The sequence below is a fragment of the Gigantopelta aegis genome, chromosome 9 (genome assembly GCF_016097555.1).
Source record: "Gigantopelta aegis isolate Gae_Host chromosome 9, Gae_host_genome, whole genome shotgun sequence".
Taxonomy (NCBI): Eukaryota; Metazoa; Mollusca; class Gastropoda; order Neomphalida; family Peltospiridae; genus Gigantopelta; species Gigantopelta aegis.
The window spans coordinates 72,554,333-72,571,417 of NC_054707.1; the positions used below are offsets into that span (position 1 = coordinate 72,554,333).

At 35.7% G+C, this 17,085-nt stretch overlaps 1 protein-coding gene across 1 annotated transcript; it reads right to left on the bottom strand.

The window, feature by feature from the left end:
* Positions 1-2,845: 2,845 nt before the first annotated feature.
* LOC121381384 (proline-rich transmembrane protein 1-like) lies at positions 2,846-14,525 on the bottom strand. The gene is made up of 4 exons (XM_041510673.1): positions 14,377-14,525; positions 7,249-7,463; positions 5,310-5,441; positions 2,846-3,942 (listed from the first exon to the last, which is right to left on the bottom strand). Exons 1-4 carry the CDS (start codon positions 14,390-14,392, stop codon positions 3,766-3,768), a joined length of 540 nt encoding a protein of 179 aa, XP_041366607.1. The 5' UTR covers positions 14,393-14,525; the 3' UTR covers positions 2,846-3,765.
* Between the last annotated feature and the right edge of the window lie 2,560 nt (positions 14,526-17,085).

Below are 17,085 nucleotides of genomic sequence, written 5' to 3' on the forward strand. Positions count from 1 at the left end.
ACATTTGGTGAATGATGACTGCATAACCCATTACATTAATGAAGTCATGAATTTTTTGTCATATGGCAAAAGGTTTGCTTGTTTAGCTTGAGCATAATGAAAGTTAGGAATAAAATGATTTCCCTACTCATTTTATTGAGTTGCCAGATAATAATAATACAAAGATAAAGACTTAAGTTATCAACCTAATCCTGTTCAGGAAGAATGGGAAGTTCAGCTTTGCAAATCGTACAGAACTACTCACTGTCTATGTAATACAGCTATATTTCATCATTGTTAAAACTAAACCGTGTGAGCAACTTGTATATATTTAAAAGTATTTTAAAAATCAAACTACAGTACACAGCATGAACACAACACAAAAACATGTTTGGAGTTGAAAACCTGATTGTGCCAAGGGTTCATATGGACTATTGGTGTGCAACAGAACCACTGGCTTTGCCAGTATAATAAACTGGTAGCTAGTTAATATCCCATTTATTACCCATGGTGATATAAACAATATGGCTCAGTGAAATCAGTTAACAAATACCAAATCTTACAGTAACAGACATGCAGTTACACTTAACCAAGGATAGTTATTCATTAATAAATATATATATATATATATATATATATATATATATATATATATATATATATATATATATATATATACAGTAGAATCTCGTTGGCTCGACCTCGGAAGGGTCAATCACACCGCAAGGCTCAAACCAAAAACAAAGTCCCGAGTTTTTTGTTTGGTAAACCCTTATATTAACTGATGATGGGTCAACTATAAGCCTTCGGTCGAACTAATTTATCGGTCCCGTCTGTGTTAATAGCTATATTTCCCTCGAACTGGTGATCCATCAAATATCAAATGGAAAACCACCAAAAAGGACCAACAATTGCCGTGCTTGTGCAGATGTTATTACAACCTTCGGATTATAATTATTTAGGCGGAATGAGCTATAGATGAATCGGAGAATCGCAACAATAGCCATGCAATCCTTTCTTTACCATACTTGTCATGTTGTGTGTTAAGCGGCTATTGTAATGGTCTTTCAAGTACAGCTAGTGTTACGGTACCTGTTCGATGAACCGTGATACCAATCAAACAATTAGTGCACAAAATGGCCTCGACGTGAAGCGTTACTCTCAACACATCTACAAGACCAGTTTTAAGTGAAACAATGGGCGAGTTACTCAGCTGTCATCACTTCAGCAACCATATATTTAATTAATACCGACAAGGGCTCTGCATCACACAATCGGAGTAATTTGCAATAAATCCTTTCACTCTGATATTTTGCTATATAACACATTGATGACATTTTTAAGTTCGCAGTTACCAAAATAATATGTATCTAATTCAACTTTCTAACTGATGTTACGGAAATATCCAATGTGGTTGGCTATTTTATCCTTTGTGATATAAGGGAGACAACTCTTCCCACTAGATTCAGTACTGATAATACTTTTAACACTAAACTTTTCTTTGTATATCAGTTTAAGCAGATTAAATATCATTTACATGACTGTATGCAATTATGTGCTTTTTCTTTTTGTTTTGACCGTGTTCATATACAGAAATTTATGCATTAATAAATGTGCATATATTTATATCATGGTCATATGACCTTAATAACTGTTTTGTCATATCCTTATATTCAACCAATTATATCCTCGATTATTGGTTTGGTCTTAAATTGGACTGAATGTTCTAACACAGACATGTATACATTGTCACTTTTGTGACCTACAGTTATCTGCCTGCTACCAACCTTGGTTGGGCTGCTTGTGCTCTCTAGCACTTGCCAAGCGCAGGCGGTCCCCTCTCCCACCCACCCCAATCCCTTTCCAGTCCTGGAAGAAGGAGCCAGCTAAGTCAACACCCGCGTCCAGGACAGGTGTCCGCTATAACAGCTGGCTCTGAATGTGCACGTTAAACCCTATGACCTGACCTGACTTGACCTACAGTTATGACATAACAAAATATGTTATCTCGAATACCGGATACACCTTAGTTTGTCAAAACCCTCATCTGTTAAGTATTGAAGTCCCAACAGTTTTAAGAAAAAATTGTATATAATGATACTTGATATAAAAGAATATTATTATTTGGACTTTCATGAAATAAATTTTATATTTCATAAATTATGTGACGACATGATTAAAAACAACTAGGAATTATGGCTTTCATTAATTGAAATGCAACTTTCACAATAGTTTTAGTACTGGTTAAAGGTGTCAAATCACATTTCATACAAAGCAAACTGAATACCTGCAACAGCACAGCAAAATATATACATATATTTATACAATATTAGACTTTTACCAGTAATCAGTAAAAAGACAATCATCTTTGCAATCTAATTAAAATTAGATCCACTATTACATATGGATCTAACAGCAGCCCGTTGGGAGTTCATGTCCAGCTGACCTTTCATTTGACCAATCAAAACCTTACTTGCAAAATCATGCCAGTGATTTGAAAAGAATTTGAAAACATGTGGGATTATGCCGAGGGTATACAAAATGATTCAGGTGAATTAAGAAGTATGCCGGAAACTAATTGCAATATAAAATTTTATATAAAATTTGTTTCAAGACGAACAAAAAAAACGTGATGGTATAGCCATAAAATCTGTTTATACTAATATACAATCCAGAGTTTATTACTGCACTTTTCCCCCTGTTTTTTTCAATGTTGAAATAGACCAACAAGTTCGCCTATTGCATAAAATTATTAATAGTCTCGCCCGATATTTTTAGAATTTGTATGCTCCCGAATAACACTATAAAAGGCACAGTGTAATTGGTCGATATTTAAACTGTTATTTATGAAATGTCACCTGGACATGGGGAGTTCAGGCAATGCTGTTAGATCTACTGGTAGACCCAGTAGAGCTAATTTTAATCAGATTGTCATCTTTGGATACTCCATAGTAAAATATTGTGTAAAATGGTATTTAAAATGTTTTTCTGGTTAACAATACTACATTTCAATCAGGAGGTAATTTTAGGAAAATATTTTTTTTTTTTTTTTTAAAGGTTAAAATATAATAACAACAGGGAGATTCCTGTGCATACAACTGGTTAAGATATTAACAACAAGATCAAAAAACATCCGTTAGGTCTGATATACAAATATGAGGCAAATTGTCCAAAATAAAAATAACACAACTTTTAGGAAAATCATTAGAATAACGGTACATACATTACATTATGTAAAAGTGAAACCATTTTTATATTTGAAAAAGAATTATTGCATTTCGAACTGTCTAGTGTAATTTCACTGGAATAGTAACAAATGTTTAAGACACTAAAAAAACTTATTAATATATCACCTGAAATTGGTTTAACATTCTGGAGGGTTTGGATTTTTTTTTTTCACATTGTGTGTGTGAAATAAGTTTTTAGTCAAAATAATGGAAAGTATACACTTGATACAGGTATTTTGTGGTATTCTATAGGTCATCAAGTCTATATTCAGGACTCACCCTGACGATAGCCATATTACCCAAAAGATAATGTTTATACAAAGTGACTACAACATTTAGTATGGTATATGACTTACAAAATTTGGTTTAAATTAGCCATTTTGTAAAAAATTTTCAAAGAACTACTCTACACATTAAATTGGCTATTTGAACAAATTTATTTCCAGTGTGAGCCCAGCATATTTTATGGATGGCTGAATTTGGGTTACCAGGCACAATACGTATTCTGATGCCCGAAATAAACCTAACTCTATCAACAACATTCTTATTTGGTTGCTCCTCAGTCATAATGACTGTTTAAGTTGGACAAAACAAGGCCGATGTACAGACCAATGATTACTGCAGTAAGGATGATGGCAATGATGCCAACGATGATGCTGATGTTGATCATTGTCTTTGCCGATTTCGCCGAAGAATGCGCTGACATCACGTCATTTCGAGCCATGGCAACTCTCGACTGGAAATGAAAAGAAAACAAAACAGTTAGGATAAGTAACATCTGGATTAAAACAGCTCCTTACTGATGAACCACATCAACAAGGAAAACATCTATGATCATTTGAGAAAATTAGGTACCTATATTTATACATGCATGCATGCACGTACACACACACACACACACAGATATATATATATATATATATATATATATTGAGCACATAATGATGGGTATAATTGTAAGCGTAAGTTAAAAATTACTCAACTCATCGCCCAAACCCCACACACAAACCCTACCCCGACCATGTGAGCAATTTGGAAGATTCCCAAGTATCCAATGACACTAAATCATGTCCGTGTACAGGGGATGGTTTCCGGTGTCGAAATTGCCCCCCCCCCCCCCCCCCCCCATCCCTTGCTGAAGCAATTTTCTTTTTTCAATACATTTTCACTCACACCCACTCACACACCCTATAAACTTTGCTTGCCACAGTTTAGTCAGATATTGTAAAACGGGTATTATTCACGAATGTGTAATTTTCGCGTTTTTAATTTATCCGCGAAAATTACACTTACGCAAATAATAAACTCCATTAGAACAAAACAAAAACAACAACAAAAAGTTTAGCAATTTTGGCATGCTGTTCTGCATCAAACAGTCTATATTCACCGTATTTTTGTTTACGATTTGTAGAAGTTTTTAATTTATCAACGGCATCATTGATGACGTTGAAGGGTCAGGTAAACCAAGTTTCAGGTTTATCCACACTTTTTTTAACCACTGCAAAATTGAACCTGCCATACCGCTGTTTTTGTGAAGAATGATAAATGTAGTTGATTTTTGGAACAGACATTCTTACTGGTATTGTTAAGCTGTGAATAAACATTTAGAAATTAGTATAATGAGCCATTTTTAATTGGCCAATCAAAATAAGGGACACAAATGGTTTTGTAAACTTCTGCAAAAACGTCATCGACAAGAGACAAAAACAAGAGGTGAGACATTTTTAAGATACGGTGTTTAAACATTAAAACAAGATTACTAGTACATGTGTTTGTCTTTATTTCACACTTTCTGGAGAGTTGATTGAACCACATCCTGGATTAATTTCATTAATTGTACACACAGTGTGGTTGCCGCTGGACATGTGGCTGCAGCACTTAGCGGAGTCACTCAGAAAGGGATATTATTATGTATACCTCTGTTGACCACTAGTGTCGATTTAATGTATAGTTTTGTACTTGTTAGTAATTTAAAAAACAAACAAACAAAAAACAAAAACCATGACACCGTGAAAATTAAAAACCACGAACTGCCTGCATTTTTGATATCGCGAAAATTTACTGCCGTGAATAATACCCGTTTTACAGTACTTCCCAGCTTACATCATTGGCTTTCATGATGGCTATGATTCCGGTTGGCCAGAAACAGCACAGTGTCACAAAGATGGCTGCACACATGTAATCTTGAGGTGCAGCCATTGGGACCCCACCCGGAGCCAACATGGGCTGCTGAACCTGTAAGATAAAACCAAACATGTACATCAAGAGAAGAAGGAAATGTTTTATTTTATATGGCGTTGGATATATGGTTAAGGACCACACAGATATTGAGGGAGGAAACCTGCTGTCGCCACTTCATGAGCTACTCTTTTCGATTAGCAGCAAGGGATCTTTTATATGCATCATCCCATAGACAGGATTGCACATACCACGGCCTTTGAGTACATCAAGAGTAGTGTTTTCCATAGCTTCTTTTAGCATGGTGCAGCACCATGCCTCAATAGTCTAGCACCATCTTGCCTTAATCAGCGCCATGCTGCCTTGAGATTTAACAAGCCTTTTTCAATAATTAATTCTAAAATTGCCTTTATACAACACCAAGAAATATATTATTAACAAATAAAATATCCCTGGTTCATATGAGGGTTTGAACTTAACAACAGCAATAAACTGTCATAGGTCGGTAAAGTTCCTCAATGATGGCAAAATGTTTACACCTGGTGTACATTAGCTGCCAGTATATAACATTAGTACCTTTAAATATGTCTACATACAGCAAAATAACCTTTCAGTCTTATTTATTTGCTGCAAAAGTCTTCTCTTTTTTCAACTGCTAAGGGCAGGCTTTAAATTGCCGTCGGTGGGCCGTTTCACCCACAGCAATTTTGTTTTTAAATTGCCATGGTAGAAAAATTCTTAAGTTCGAGCCCTACAATTTTTTTTTTGCCATTCATTTATCAAAGCAAACACATTAATTAAATTTATTTTTACTTCAATATATTTTTTGTCTTTATTGAAAAAAAAAAGTGCCATAAAAGTATTAACAATGCCCAAAAGGAGTTTAGTTTAGCCTTGCCACATCTCTAGGGAAAATACTAAAGACGGTGTATTAGAAGCGAAATCTGGTGATTTCTTCACTGATTACACGCAGAGTAAATATAGCGGCAAAAATTACACAATATGTTCTTTCTTGGCATGTCTTATTCCAAAGGCATTAGAAATCTCAAGCCACATGATTTGAAATTTTATAGGAAACACTTTTTCGATTCCATGATCTGTGATCCTGGGATCCCATTGGAAACTGTTTTCGTGTAATCATGGGAATGGTCGATTATGTTAGCTGATAATGGCATGGAACATTCTGTTCAGTATCTCGATTCATTATGGCAATGGTCGATTATGTTAGCTGATTATGTTAGCTGATAATGGCGTGGAACATTGTGTTCAGTATCTCGATTCGCTAAAGCTATGGTCGATTATGTTAGCTGATAATGGCGTGGAACATTGTGTTCAGTATCTCGATTCGCTAAAGCAATGGTCGATTATGTTAGCTGATAATGGCGTGGAACATTGTGTTCAGTATCTCGATTCGTTAAGGCAATGGTCGATTATGTTAGCTGATAATGGCGTGGAACATTGTCTTCAGTATCTCGATTCATTAAGGCAAGTTTCACAGACTGCTACCAGGGCTAGCTCTGGGTGAGCAAAACATTTCTCCAAATTATCTTTAAAAAAATGCAAAACCCAGTTATTTTTTAACAAAACATCAATTACTACTTTAAATTTTTTCACCAAATTAAAATAAAGTTTGCCATTTATTCCTAAAATTCACAACTGGCGAATTTGGCGAGTGGCAGAGCTAGCCCTGGCTACAAAACTTTTAAAAAGTAAATAATAGTTGCTAACCAACATTCAATTGACCAGAAATGTTGGTAATTATCAAAATTTTGAAAACAAAATGTCCCCAGACCAACCATGCATCAGGCGGATGCTTTAGCACTTGGAAACATCCCGCTCTTGTTGTATAACACGAAATACTTACGACAACAGCGCTATTTGGACCAAAGTGCGTTGTGTAGCCAGACATATAGGGTTGTGGTGGCTGGGTGTACCCAGGGACTGGTCCTTGCTGCGCATACTGTGGTGGTCCGCTACCTGGCGGTGCCTGGGCTGGGTATTGTGGGTACGCCCCCATGGGGTACTGGTATGGGGTGTCACCTACAACATCCGAGTAGTCTGGAGGTTTGGAATCTGTAACTATAGAACAGAATGATGTTTTAAGCAAATCACAAATAATATTATACTATGGTTTGATTCAATGTGTGAATTAAACAAATAATAATAATAATAATAAATGTCTGGCCAACAATAAACTTATTTCTTATCGTCGACAATTGCATCTATAGATGTTCATGTCAAAGCATTCATGATTTTTAAAAAAGAAAAAGAAAAAAATTAATTTAATTAATTTTCTTTCACATGCATTCAATTTGTGCATTAAAAACAAAGAACATTTATACAGAATTAATTGTCTTGCCTACAATGTAGTGTGTGTATTAGTGGTGAATAAGCAAAATATTTGTCATCGGCAAACTCGAAAGTTATCAATGTAAAGGTATTTAGCGTCAAACTTAGAATTTTTGTTGTATTAAGAGCGGGAATTTTTGTCTAGAGTGTGGTAGTCAGCCATTCCATGTTTTCGCTAAAGAGTAATTGACTGAGAGTGCGATTACAACATCCAAATGTCTGTCTAGCTCTCAAACGGCAGAGTACTCAGGCTAGGCTAGAGGTCACTTGACCGACATGTAACACTGATAAATAGAAATTGTTTTGTTTTATCACAAATGATCGGGCAAATAAGTGTGCAGGAAACTGTGCAGGGATGGAAGCTTAGGCAGGTCATGCTCCCCCGAAAAATTCACTTGAAAAAATGTGCTTGGAACACATGGGGGGGGGAAATTGGGGTCGACTATAAAATAAATCAAGGCTAAAAAATTTGCCTCTTTAACAATAATTTATGTGGATTCTCATGATTTAATGTAAATGATTTACGAGAAATAGACCTGATGTAAAATTACAGTAAGATATATCATGATATGTATTAAAAGTCTGAACCAAATTGTTAACAACTATGATAAATTACTCTCCTACCTTTAATTGCCTTTAGATTTCCACAAACTTTCGACCAGAAACAAATCGTGAAAGAGATTCCACATACGAGACTGTAACGATGTCACCAATATCAACTTCGCTGAGATCGCATAGGGCAAAATACATGCAATTTTCTGCTATCTGTGATTTAATTAATTAGTTCATATACTTAGGAGGCTTCCACACCTCTTGAAGAGTATTCCACAAAAAAGCAAAATGGCAGACAGTGAAAAATGGCATGTGTAATGTCCTAGGAAATCTTAACAAAGTTGTTATATCATCAACATCCCTAACTGTGTTGTGCTTCCAACTCCGTTCAGTTTGGGTTTTTGTGCAGAGTTCATGCAATCAAAATTTGATTTGCTTTTGTCTGCTTGTCATTCATTTGTGAGGTTTTTCTTCACAGTTCAAGAACATTTTCATTGACAAAGTTCAGACATGTAAATATCTAAATACAAAACTTTACAAAACTCTAAAACCATTTATTTTGGTTTGTCATTTTTGTTTATTCCTTAAAATTACCGAAATTGGGTCCACTCGACTCGTAGAAATTGACTTAAAATGATAAAGATGAATTAACATTTGGTGTGTGTCACATGACCTCACATGTGCCAGATCAACAAGGCCAAATCATTTAATTTTTAGATTTTAAAGCCCCCTGTTAAGAATTTGTTTTCAATTAATATATTTTATCTGCATAAGGTACGCTACATTTTTGTGCCTCTAATGTAGTGAATAGTAGACATAATACATGCATAACAATTGTAAATAATTTTATATTTTAGAAACTATTCACTGGTATGAACATAATGCCTATCTGTATACTGACATCAAGTGTTAGCGATAGGTGTTGGTAAAACTTGGATTGGACCAGAACGCTTGAAAAACTGAATTTTTCCTTTTAAAAAAAATATTAAACAAACTGATCATCAACTGTGCATAGTTAAGAAAATATATGTTATCATGTAGTGGCTTTAAAAATAAAAAAAATGACGATCAGCACATGCACGGAAAGGTTATTTTTCCAAATGCATGTGTCTGAACGCAGTTAGAAACTACCACCCTTTCCTGTTTACTGTATCATATGGTGTTACACTTTTGTTTAGTAGACTGGATTCGTTTTACGTCCATGTTGTAGATTTTTTCATTAACTGATTAGAATATATTTTATTTCATATACTGTAATTGAAAAATATGGAATATTTTTTCTGTAAGTATCATACCATCAACGTCCCAAACTGCGTTCACCTAACAACAAAAACAAGAGTACAACATTTACAGAAATACTATTCTACATTTTTCAGATACGATACATGAAACAAAATAGATTGCAATCAGTTAACTTAAAAAATCAATGTGGATGTAAAACAAATCCATTCTAGTAAACAAAAGTGAAGCACCCACCAGTAAACAGGAAAGAGTGCAACATTTTCTAAGTGTGTTCAGGAGCATGCCTTTGCAAAAAGTATCATACCACACATGTGCGATTCGTCATTTTCCATTTTAAGGCCACTACATGAATAAATATATGTTTCTTAACTATGCACAGTTGATGAACACTTTGTTTTAACAGGGCTTCAACTAGCCATAGTGATTTTAAAAACTGACTAGCCACGATTACAAAATGACTAGCCCTACTTTACTTGATACAATTTTACTAATAGTAATAATTGGATATGTTACCTAAAGAGGGAGATCTGGTATGTGTGAGGTCATGTGACATGCATCGAATGTTAATTATCTTCCTCCATTTTTAGTAAATTTTTACGAGTCACATGGACCTGATATTGGTAATTTAAGAAATAAACAAAAACAACTTAGTAAAATTAATGGTTTTAGGGGTTTGTAAAGTTTTGTATTTAGATACTTACTTGTCTCAACTTTATTGTTAATGAAAATGTTCTAGAACTGTGAAGAAGAATCTCACAATGAACAACTAGTCCAAAGGGACGTAGAATGTGTGGTTCTTCTACATCCAAAGCTTGTTATATACCCTATATGTAGCTGGTATTCAAAACTTGTGGAACCATGTTTCAAAATATTTTCAACCAAAATAGTGCAACAAATGGACACACAAACCAAAATTGTATAACCTACCATACTCATTAAATCCTGATTGAAGTACTTGTCATTATTAACAAAATAAATCTCCAACAACAACCGTCAAAAGTCCCCTGCCATTTTAAATATGCTACATAGAGGGAAGCAACTCGCCGTGCACGTCAGGGGTCATGTTAAGATGCGTCCATGCATCCCTGAATGTATGTAAAGCAGACTTGGATGCCTGCTCATCACCACAAGTGACAATAAATACTGTCCCAGTTTAATTTCAAAGACGCATTCTAGACACATGTTTATTCCATTATTTCATCATCACCACGTCCTAAGTGATCTGGACGCATGGAATAAGTTAGCCAAGTCAAACAATCCGTCACTCATAATCCCGCCATGATCTCCCCTATCATTCCCACTATAAACCTATTGTAAAAAAACACTAGTGAAAATCACTTTCTTCTCCTGATCGTCTGGTGGAATTGTGGGAATGGCAAGACAAGTCTATATTTTGAAAGGTATAGAGGACACTTCGGTTGATTATGGTATATTCTCTCAGGCTGAAACGCCATCGGAAATCCTCATGTTGCCAATGTACGTCACAATCAATGGGGTTTTCTTAATCAGAACACGGGCTATGTTACTAACACTGGAGCCGTGTTAACATTCAACGTATACCTTACTATAGTGGAAAGATGAAATGTCACAATAACTTAACAAGTGCGGTCACTATATCTAGTCCAGACCAGTATTTGGTTGTACTTTCAATGTACAATGATTGAAATTTAACCCAACTTGATAATAATGGCTATTGGCTATCAAAAGCTTGCAGCAGTGAGCCACTTAGCCTACATATGGCACTCACGTGTTTAGAATGTTCATAGGCCCTATGGTGTGTACTATGTACTGTGTACAGTCAATAGAAAGATAGTGATGTAACACAAAGCTCAAAATAGGCAGGGTCGCTTCGCTATTTGCGATAATTAGAATTATAGGCCTACATGATCATGATTCAATCAATTTTTTGTATCTCATTTTTGAAAGACTAGTAATTCGCCCCTCTCCTGAGGTTTTCTAGGTCAGAAGGCCTAACTGCGCTATTTGTGCTACGACTGCACTCAGCGATAGGCTGTGACCCAGTTTCTCTTTGTGTATGGCCCAAACAAGCATGCGCCACGGTTACTTAGCAAAATAATTTTCCCTCATTCCCTGGCATGTTTTTTCTTTTTAGAAAATTTATATGAAATGTATTTCAGGTGGCCACTGCTTCAAGCATGACTTCTGACGACAGTTTAAGGTACTGTAAAACGGGTATTATTCGCGAATGTGTAATTTTCGCGTTTTTAATTTAGCCGCGAAAAATTACTTACGCAAATAATAAAATCCATTAGAACAACAAAACAAAAAAACAGTTTAGCAATTTTGGCATGCTGTTCTGCATCATACAGTCTATATTCACCGTGTTTTTGTTTACAATTTGTAGAAGTGTTTAATTTATCAACGGCAACATTGGCGGGCCTGTGTCGATTGAACTTCTTCGTAGAAACTGAGAAAGGTCCAAGGGATAATATTACGTATACCTCTGTTGACCACTCTAGTGTCGATTTAATGTTATGTACCAAAGTATAGTTTTGTACGTGTTAGTAATTTTTTTTTTTAAAAAGAAGAAGAAAAAACAAAAACCATGACACCGCAAAAATTAAAAACCACGAACTGCCTGCATTTTTGATATCGCGAAAATTTACTGCCGCGAATAATACCCGTTTTACAGTATGTAGAGGCATTTTAAGGTGCAAAACACTGTGGGGTGGGTGCAAGCAAATTATTTAGTTTTTCTTTACCTCTCAATTTTAGTGAAGGTGATCATCAATCTCAGGTTAGATCAGGCAAGTGACTTTCAGATGTATCTATAGTCAATAGTAGAGTAGGTATTATTCGCGAATGTGTAATTTTCGCGTTTTTAATTTAGCCACGAAAATTACTTTACAATTTGTAGAAGTGTTTAATTTATCAACGGCATCATTGGCGGGCCTGTGTCGATTGAACTTCTTCGTAGAAACTGAGAAAGGTCCAAGGGATAATATTACGTATACCTCTGTTGACCACTCTAGTGTCGATTTAATGTTATGTACCAAAGTATAGTGCAAATTATTCAGATGTATCTATAGTCAATAGTAGAGTAATTCACCGTAATTATTTGTTCGATAAACCGCTAGTATTTTACTCGAGTCCAGTAAATGTTACTTTTATTATTTTTTCATTCCAACTGGTACATGATGGAATCAATTTTGTTGATGGCACAACTGTTAAATACAACTGATGTACGTCTTGAATGAAGCTATGGAAACATGTTCTTAAGCTGTTATTTCCGAAAAAGGAATATGGACTCATGGATTTTGAGAATGGACTCATGGAAATGAGCTAATTCAGGAGCAAACAAGTCCACTGGAAAAAAAATGGACTCCTGGGAAAAATCCATAATACTACCAATGCAGTTTAACAAACATATTGACATAACGTCCCATGTGCACTAAATGAACAAGCAGACAACAAATCAGATGTTTATTGCGCAAACCGTAAGAGAAAACAAACTGCACAGAGTTGGATGCATAACACAGTTAGGGACATTGACAATATTAGTGGTTTTGTTGGCAAAGCAGTTTGGGACATCAATGGTAGGCGATATCGTTTCAGTCAATGTAATGGGGTTTGTTTTGTTTTTTTCACGATGTATGTTTGGGCAAAAAGTGGAGAAAATCTAATGACAATTAAAGGTAGGACTGAGAGTAATTTATTGTAGTTGTTAACAATTTGGTTCGGACTTTAGTTAGGAAGCTAAAATGATGTGTAACAATGTTACAAATGTTATGTTATCGACCTCAACTTCATTCAGTGATTGCACTGATCAACTGATGACAGAGTGGTTTATGATTAAAAATAGGGTGGAGAACAGCGCAGGCATATAATTAGCCCGAGTACTCTGACTGTAAGAGAGCTAGACGGACATTTGGACATAAATACGCTCTCATTACAGTCAGAGACCAACCTATGTACATTTTTGGCAATTCCTGACTACCAGACGGTAGGCAAAGATTCCCACTCTAATACCACAACAATCCTATGTTTGATGTCAAATACCTTTACATCGATAATTTTCAAGTTAACTGATACAAAAAAATCCACATATTAATCACTAATACACATACTACAGAAAGAAACCCGACAGCACCCACATTCAGCTACGCTTCGTGACACTCCGTCGCAACAATTACAAAGCTCGGTGATCTATTTCGACACGTAGATCACGTGATCGCCACTGGGCGATTCCGCCTTGAGCAGCAGTTACAGGGGCCGTCTCATACCAAGCGACGTTACAACATGGAAGAGTTGGCTAATGCCGTTTTGGATGAATTTGGATTTAATTACGTCATTAAACCAAAACAATTACACATTATTGATTCCATTTTGAATTTGAAGGATACATTTGGGGTGTTATCGACAGGATATGGCAAAAATATGTGCTACTCACTGCCTCTTTTTATGAGACGGCCCCTGTAACTGCTGCACAAGGCGGAATCGCCCAGTCTCGAAATAGATCGCCGAGCTTTGTAATTGTTGCGACGGAGTGTCACGAAGTGTAGCTGAATGTGGGTGCTATCGGGTTTCTTTCTGTAGTATGTGTATTAGTGATTAATATGTGGATTTTTTTTGTATCAGTTAACTCGAAAATGATCGATGTAAAGGTATTTGACGTCAAACATAGGATTGTTGTGGTATTAGAGCGGGAATCTTTGCTTACCGTTTGGTAGTCAGGAATTGCCAAAAATATACATAGGTTGTTCTCGGACTGTAATGAGAGCGTATTTATGTCCAAATGTTCGTCTAGATCTCTTACACAGTTACAGTCAGAGTACTCGGGCTAGCATATAATATATGCCTATTAATTGCATTAAAAGTGTATGACTACCTGGTTGTTTTTCCATGTTATGTCTGTCTTGTTTGATATTTACCGACACTTGATACGGTATTTCTGAAATTTAACTGGTCTGTTTAATATCGTTACGACATTAACGTAACTTACTATTATAGTAACAAGCTACAAGACACCAGTTACAAAAAAAATAGTATCGTGCGCCCTCTTTGTCAGACTTTTTGCATAAATTGAGAGGGATAACTCTCAGAGAAATTTTGAAAGCGAAAATACTGCCTTGACAAATATACTAAAAAGAAAGAATCACCATGTCTCATAATTGCTACTTTAATATGGGCGACCTAAGTATAAAATAAGCAGAAATAATTAGTTTTATATGATTGTCCATACAAAAATTAAGCCTGCTATCAACTTCAATAAGAATGGTTTAATAAAATAATAGTCGTGTTTTAACGTAACTTAACTTATGACCCTATAAAATAGTGTAAATAATAATGTATTTGAAATATCGCCTACTTAAAACAGAGACGAAACATGAATTGTGATGTTTTTAAATTCTTATAGAACATGCATAGAGAATTTTGAAATAAATAAATTCAGTACGTTTCATTTTTATATTTTAGAGATAACATACGTTTTGTTGATCTACGGACATGTGCTGAAATATTTCTTTATAATTTGGTCCTAAAATGTCTTTTGTTCAACAACACCACTAACCATCTCGTAAATTGGGCAGGGCGTGTAGGCCTATTTCCTCGAAAGTAAAGAGGCCGCAATATATTATTTCTTGTGACTGGAAAAATAAGATAAGATAAACTTGATTGCATATAAACATTCCACACATGGAAATGTGATAGTACACTATTTACAACATATATTAGTACAAGCACGGCACTGACACACATGATACTAAACTAATGGTAACAGTACTTGATTATTGGTTAATACATATATAATCATAAACAAGTTTACACACCACTCCTGCACAAGCAGGGTCGTGGTTTTGCATGATAAATTTACATTTTTCATGCATAGATATCATTTTAAAGTTAAATATTCATATAATTTAGAGCTTGGAGTTTTATATTGCCTGACACCCCCCCCCCCCCCGCCAAATAAATCGCTGGCCAGTCTAGACCCACTTCCCCCCTCCCCGAAAAATTTACTGCACACGCGTCTGTTCGATGTACCATATGACTCTCTCTCTCTCTCTCTCTCTCTCTCTCTCTCTCTCTCTCTCTCTCTCTCTCTCTCTCTCTCTCTGTATATATATATATATATATATATATATATATATATATATATATATATATATATATATATATATATATATATATATATATATATATATATATATATATACATGTATATATATATACACACACCTGGAAAAAAGTCAAGCACCCCCGTATTTAAAAAAAAAAAAATTCTGAAGTAAACATGCTATATGTGAAAGCGTAATCGTATCTTTGAAATCGTAATGTGATTTGTTTGAAAGCATATCTAATAACAAAAACGGACACATTTGATCGTAGATTTCAAAATATTTATTGACAATAACAACAATGCATTATTGTTATGAATGTTACCCCAAAAATCCATGTTGAATAAGTATGCCCCTAAAAGCCTTCTTAAAAAGTCAACTCAGGCGTAACAGATAGGAAGTTCATATCAGAACAGAACGTCTGTACATGGCACATTGAAATGTAGGTCCACTTCATTAAGAATGTATGTAATGACCACGTACACGAATGACTTCCTTGACCCTCCTTCTCATACCCCCAGTAAGTCGTCGTATACGGCCACGCGGTATTTGCTACAACTCACGATGTTAAGCTGCTTCTAACTGAGCAAGGTTTTGTGGGGCAGGATCTATTGCTTGCATACGGCGCCCCAAATAATCCCAAAGATGTTCCAGGGGGTTCATATCGGGGTTCATAGCAGGCAAAGGTAAGGTCGTGGTCGCGTTGTTCTCCAGAAAAGCCCTCGCAGCATGAGAACGGTGAGGTCGAGCATTGTCATCCATGAAGATAGGTCTGCTGGCTAATGGGTAGTCATCAAAATGCGGCACAACTATGGGTTCCAGGATGTCGCGGATGGCCTTACGAGACATACCGGTAGCGTGCATCCCTATAATTTTCCCCATTGGGCTATTTCTCGCTCTAGCCAGTGCACCACGACTGGAATATCAAAGGTCGTGGTATGTGCTATCCTGTCTATGGGATGGTGTGCATATAAAAGATCCCTTGCTGCTAATCGAAAAGAGTTGCCCATGAAGTGGCGACAGCAGGTTTCCTCTCTCAATAGCTGTGTGGTCCTTAAAGGTAGGGTCAACTCAAACAAGAGCCTTGTGTGTTGGAAAGATGCATACCCGGACCACCAACACATACTGATACTTTAGCAAATGAAAAATGCGTAATTTTAGAGTTAATAAAAAAACATGATTATTCCTGCTAACTGGGGGCAGCCATTTTGTTTCAGTTTTTTGACGTCCGGTGGGATAGCTTGGGGCGAAGTGACGTTAGCTCCTGACCATCTCCTGTATGTACAGTGTAAACAAAAGCAGTAATTTTCGACAAGGCGCTTCTCTTTGATCAACCTGACTTGTAATACAGCATAAATGACGTAATAATATAATAAACTATTTAACTAAATATATTTCAAGTTGCATTAACGGAACAAAATGGGGTTATAGTATTTTTTCACAATACCGGTATGTATTTTTGTGTCTAGACAGCGTCAATT

Coding starts and splice junctions, on each gene's coding strand:
- LOC121381384 (XM_041510673.1), bottom strand. Junction 5,442..7,248: donor GTCCAAATAGCGCTGTTGTC/GTAAGTATTTCG, acceptor TTTATCTTACAG/GTTCAGCAGCCCATGTTGGC. Junction 3,943..5,309: donor CCATCATGAAAGCCAATGAT/GTAAGCTGGGAA, acceptor TTTCATTTCCAG/TCGAGAGTTGCCATGGCTCG.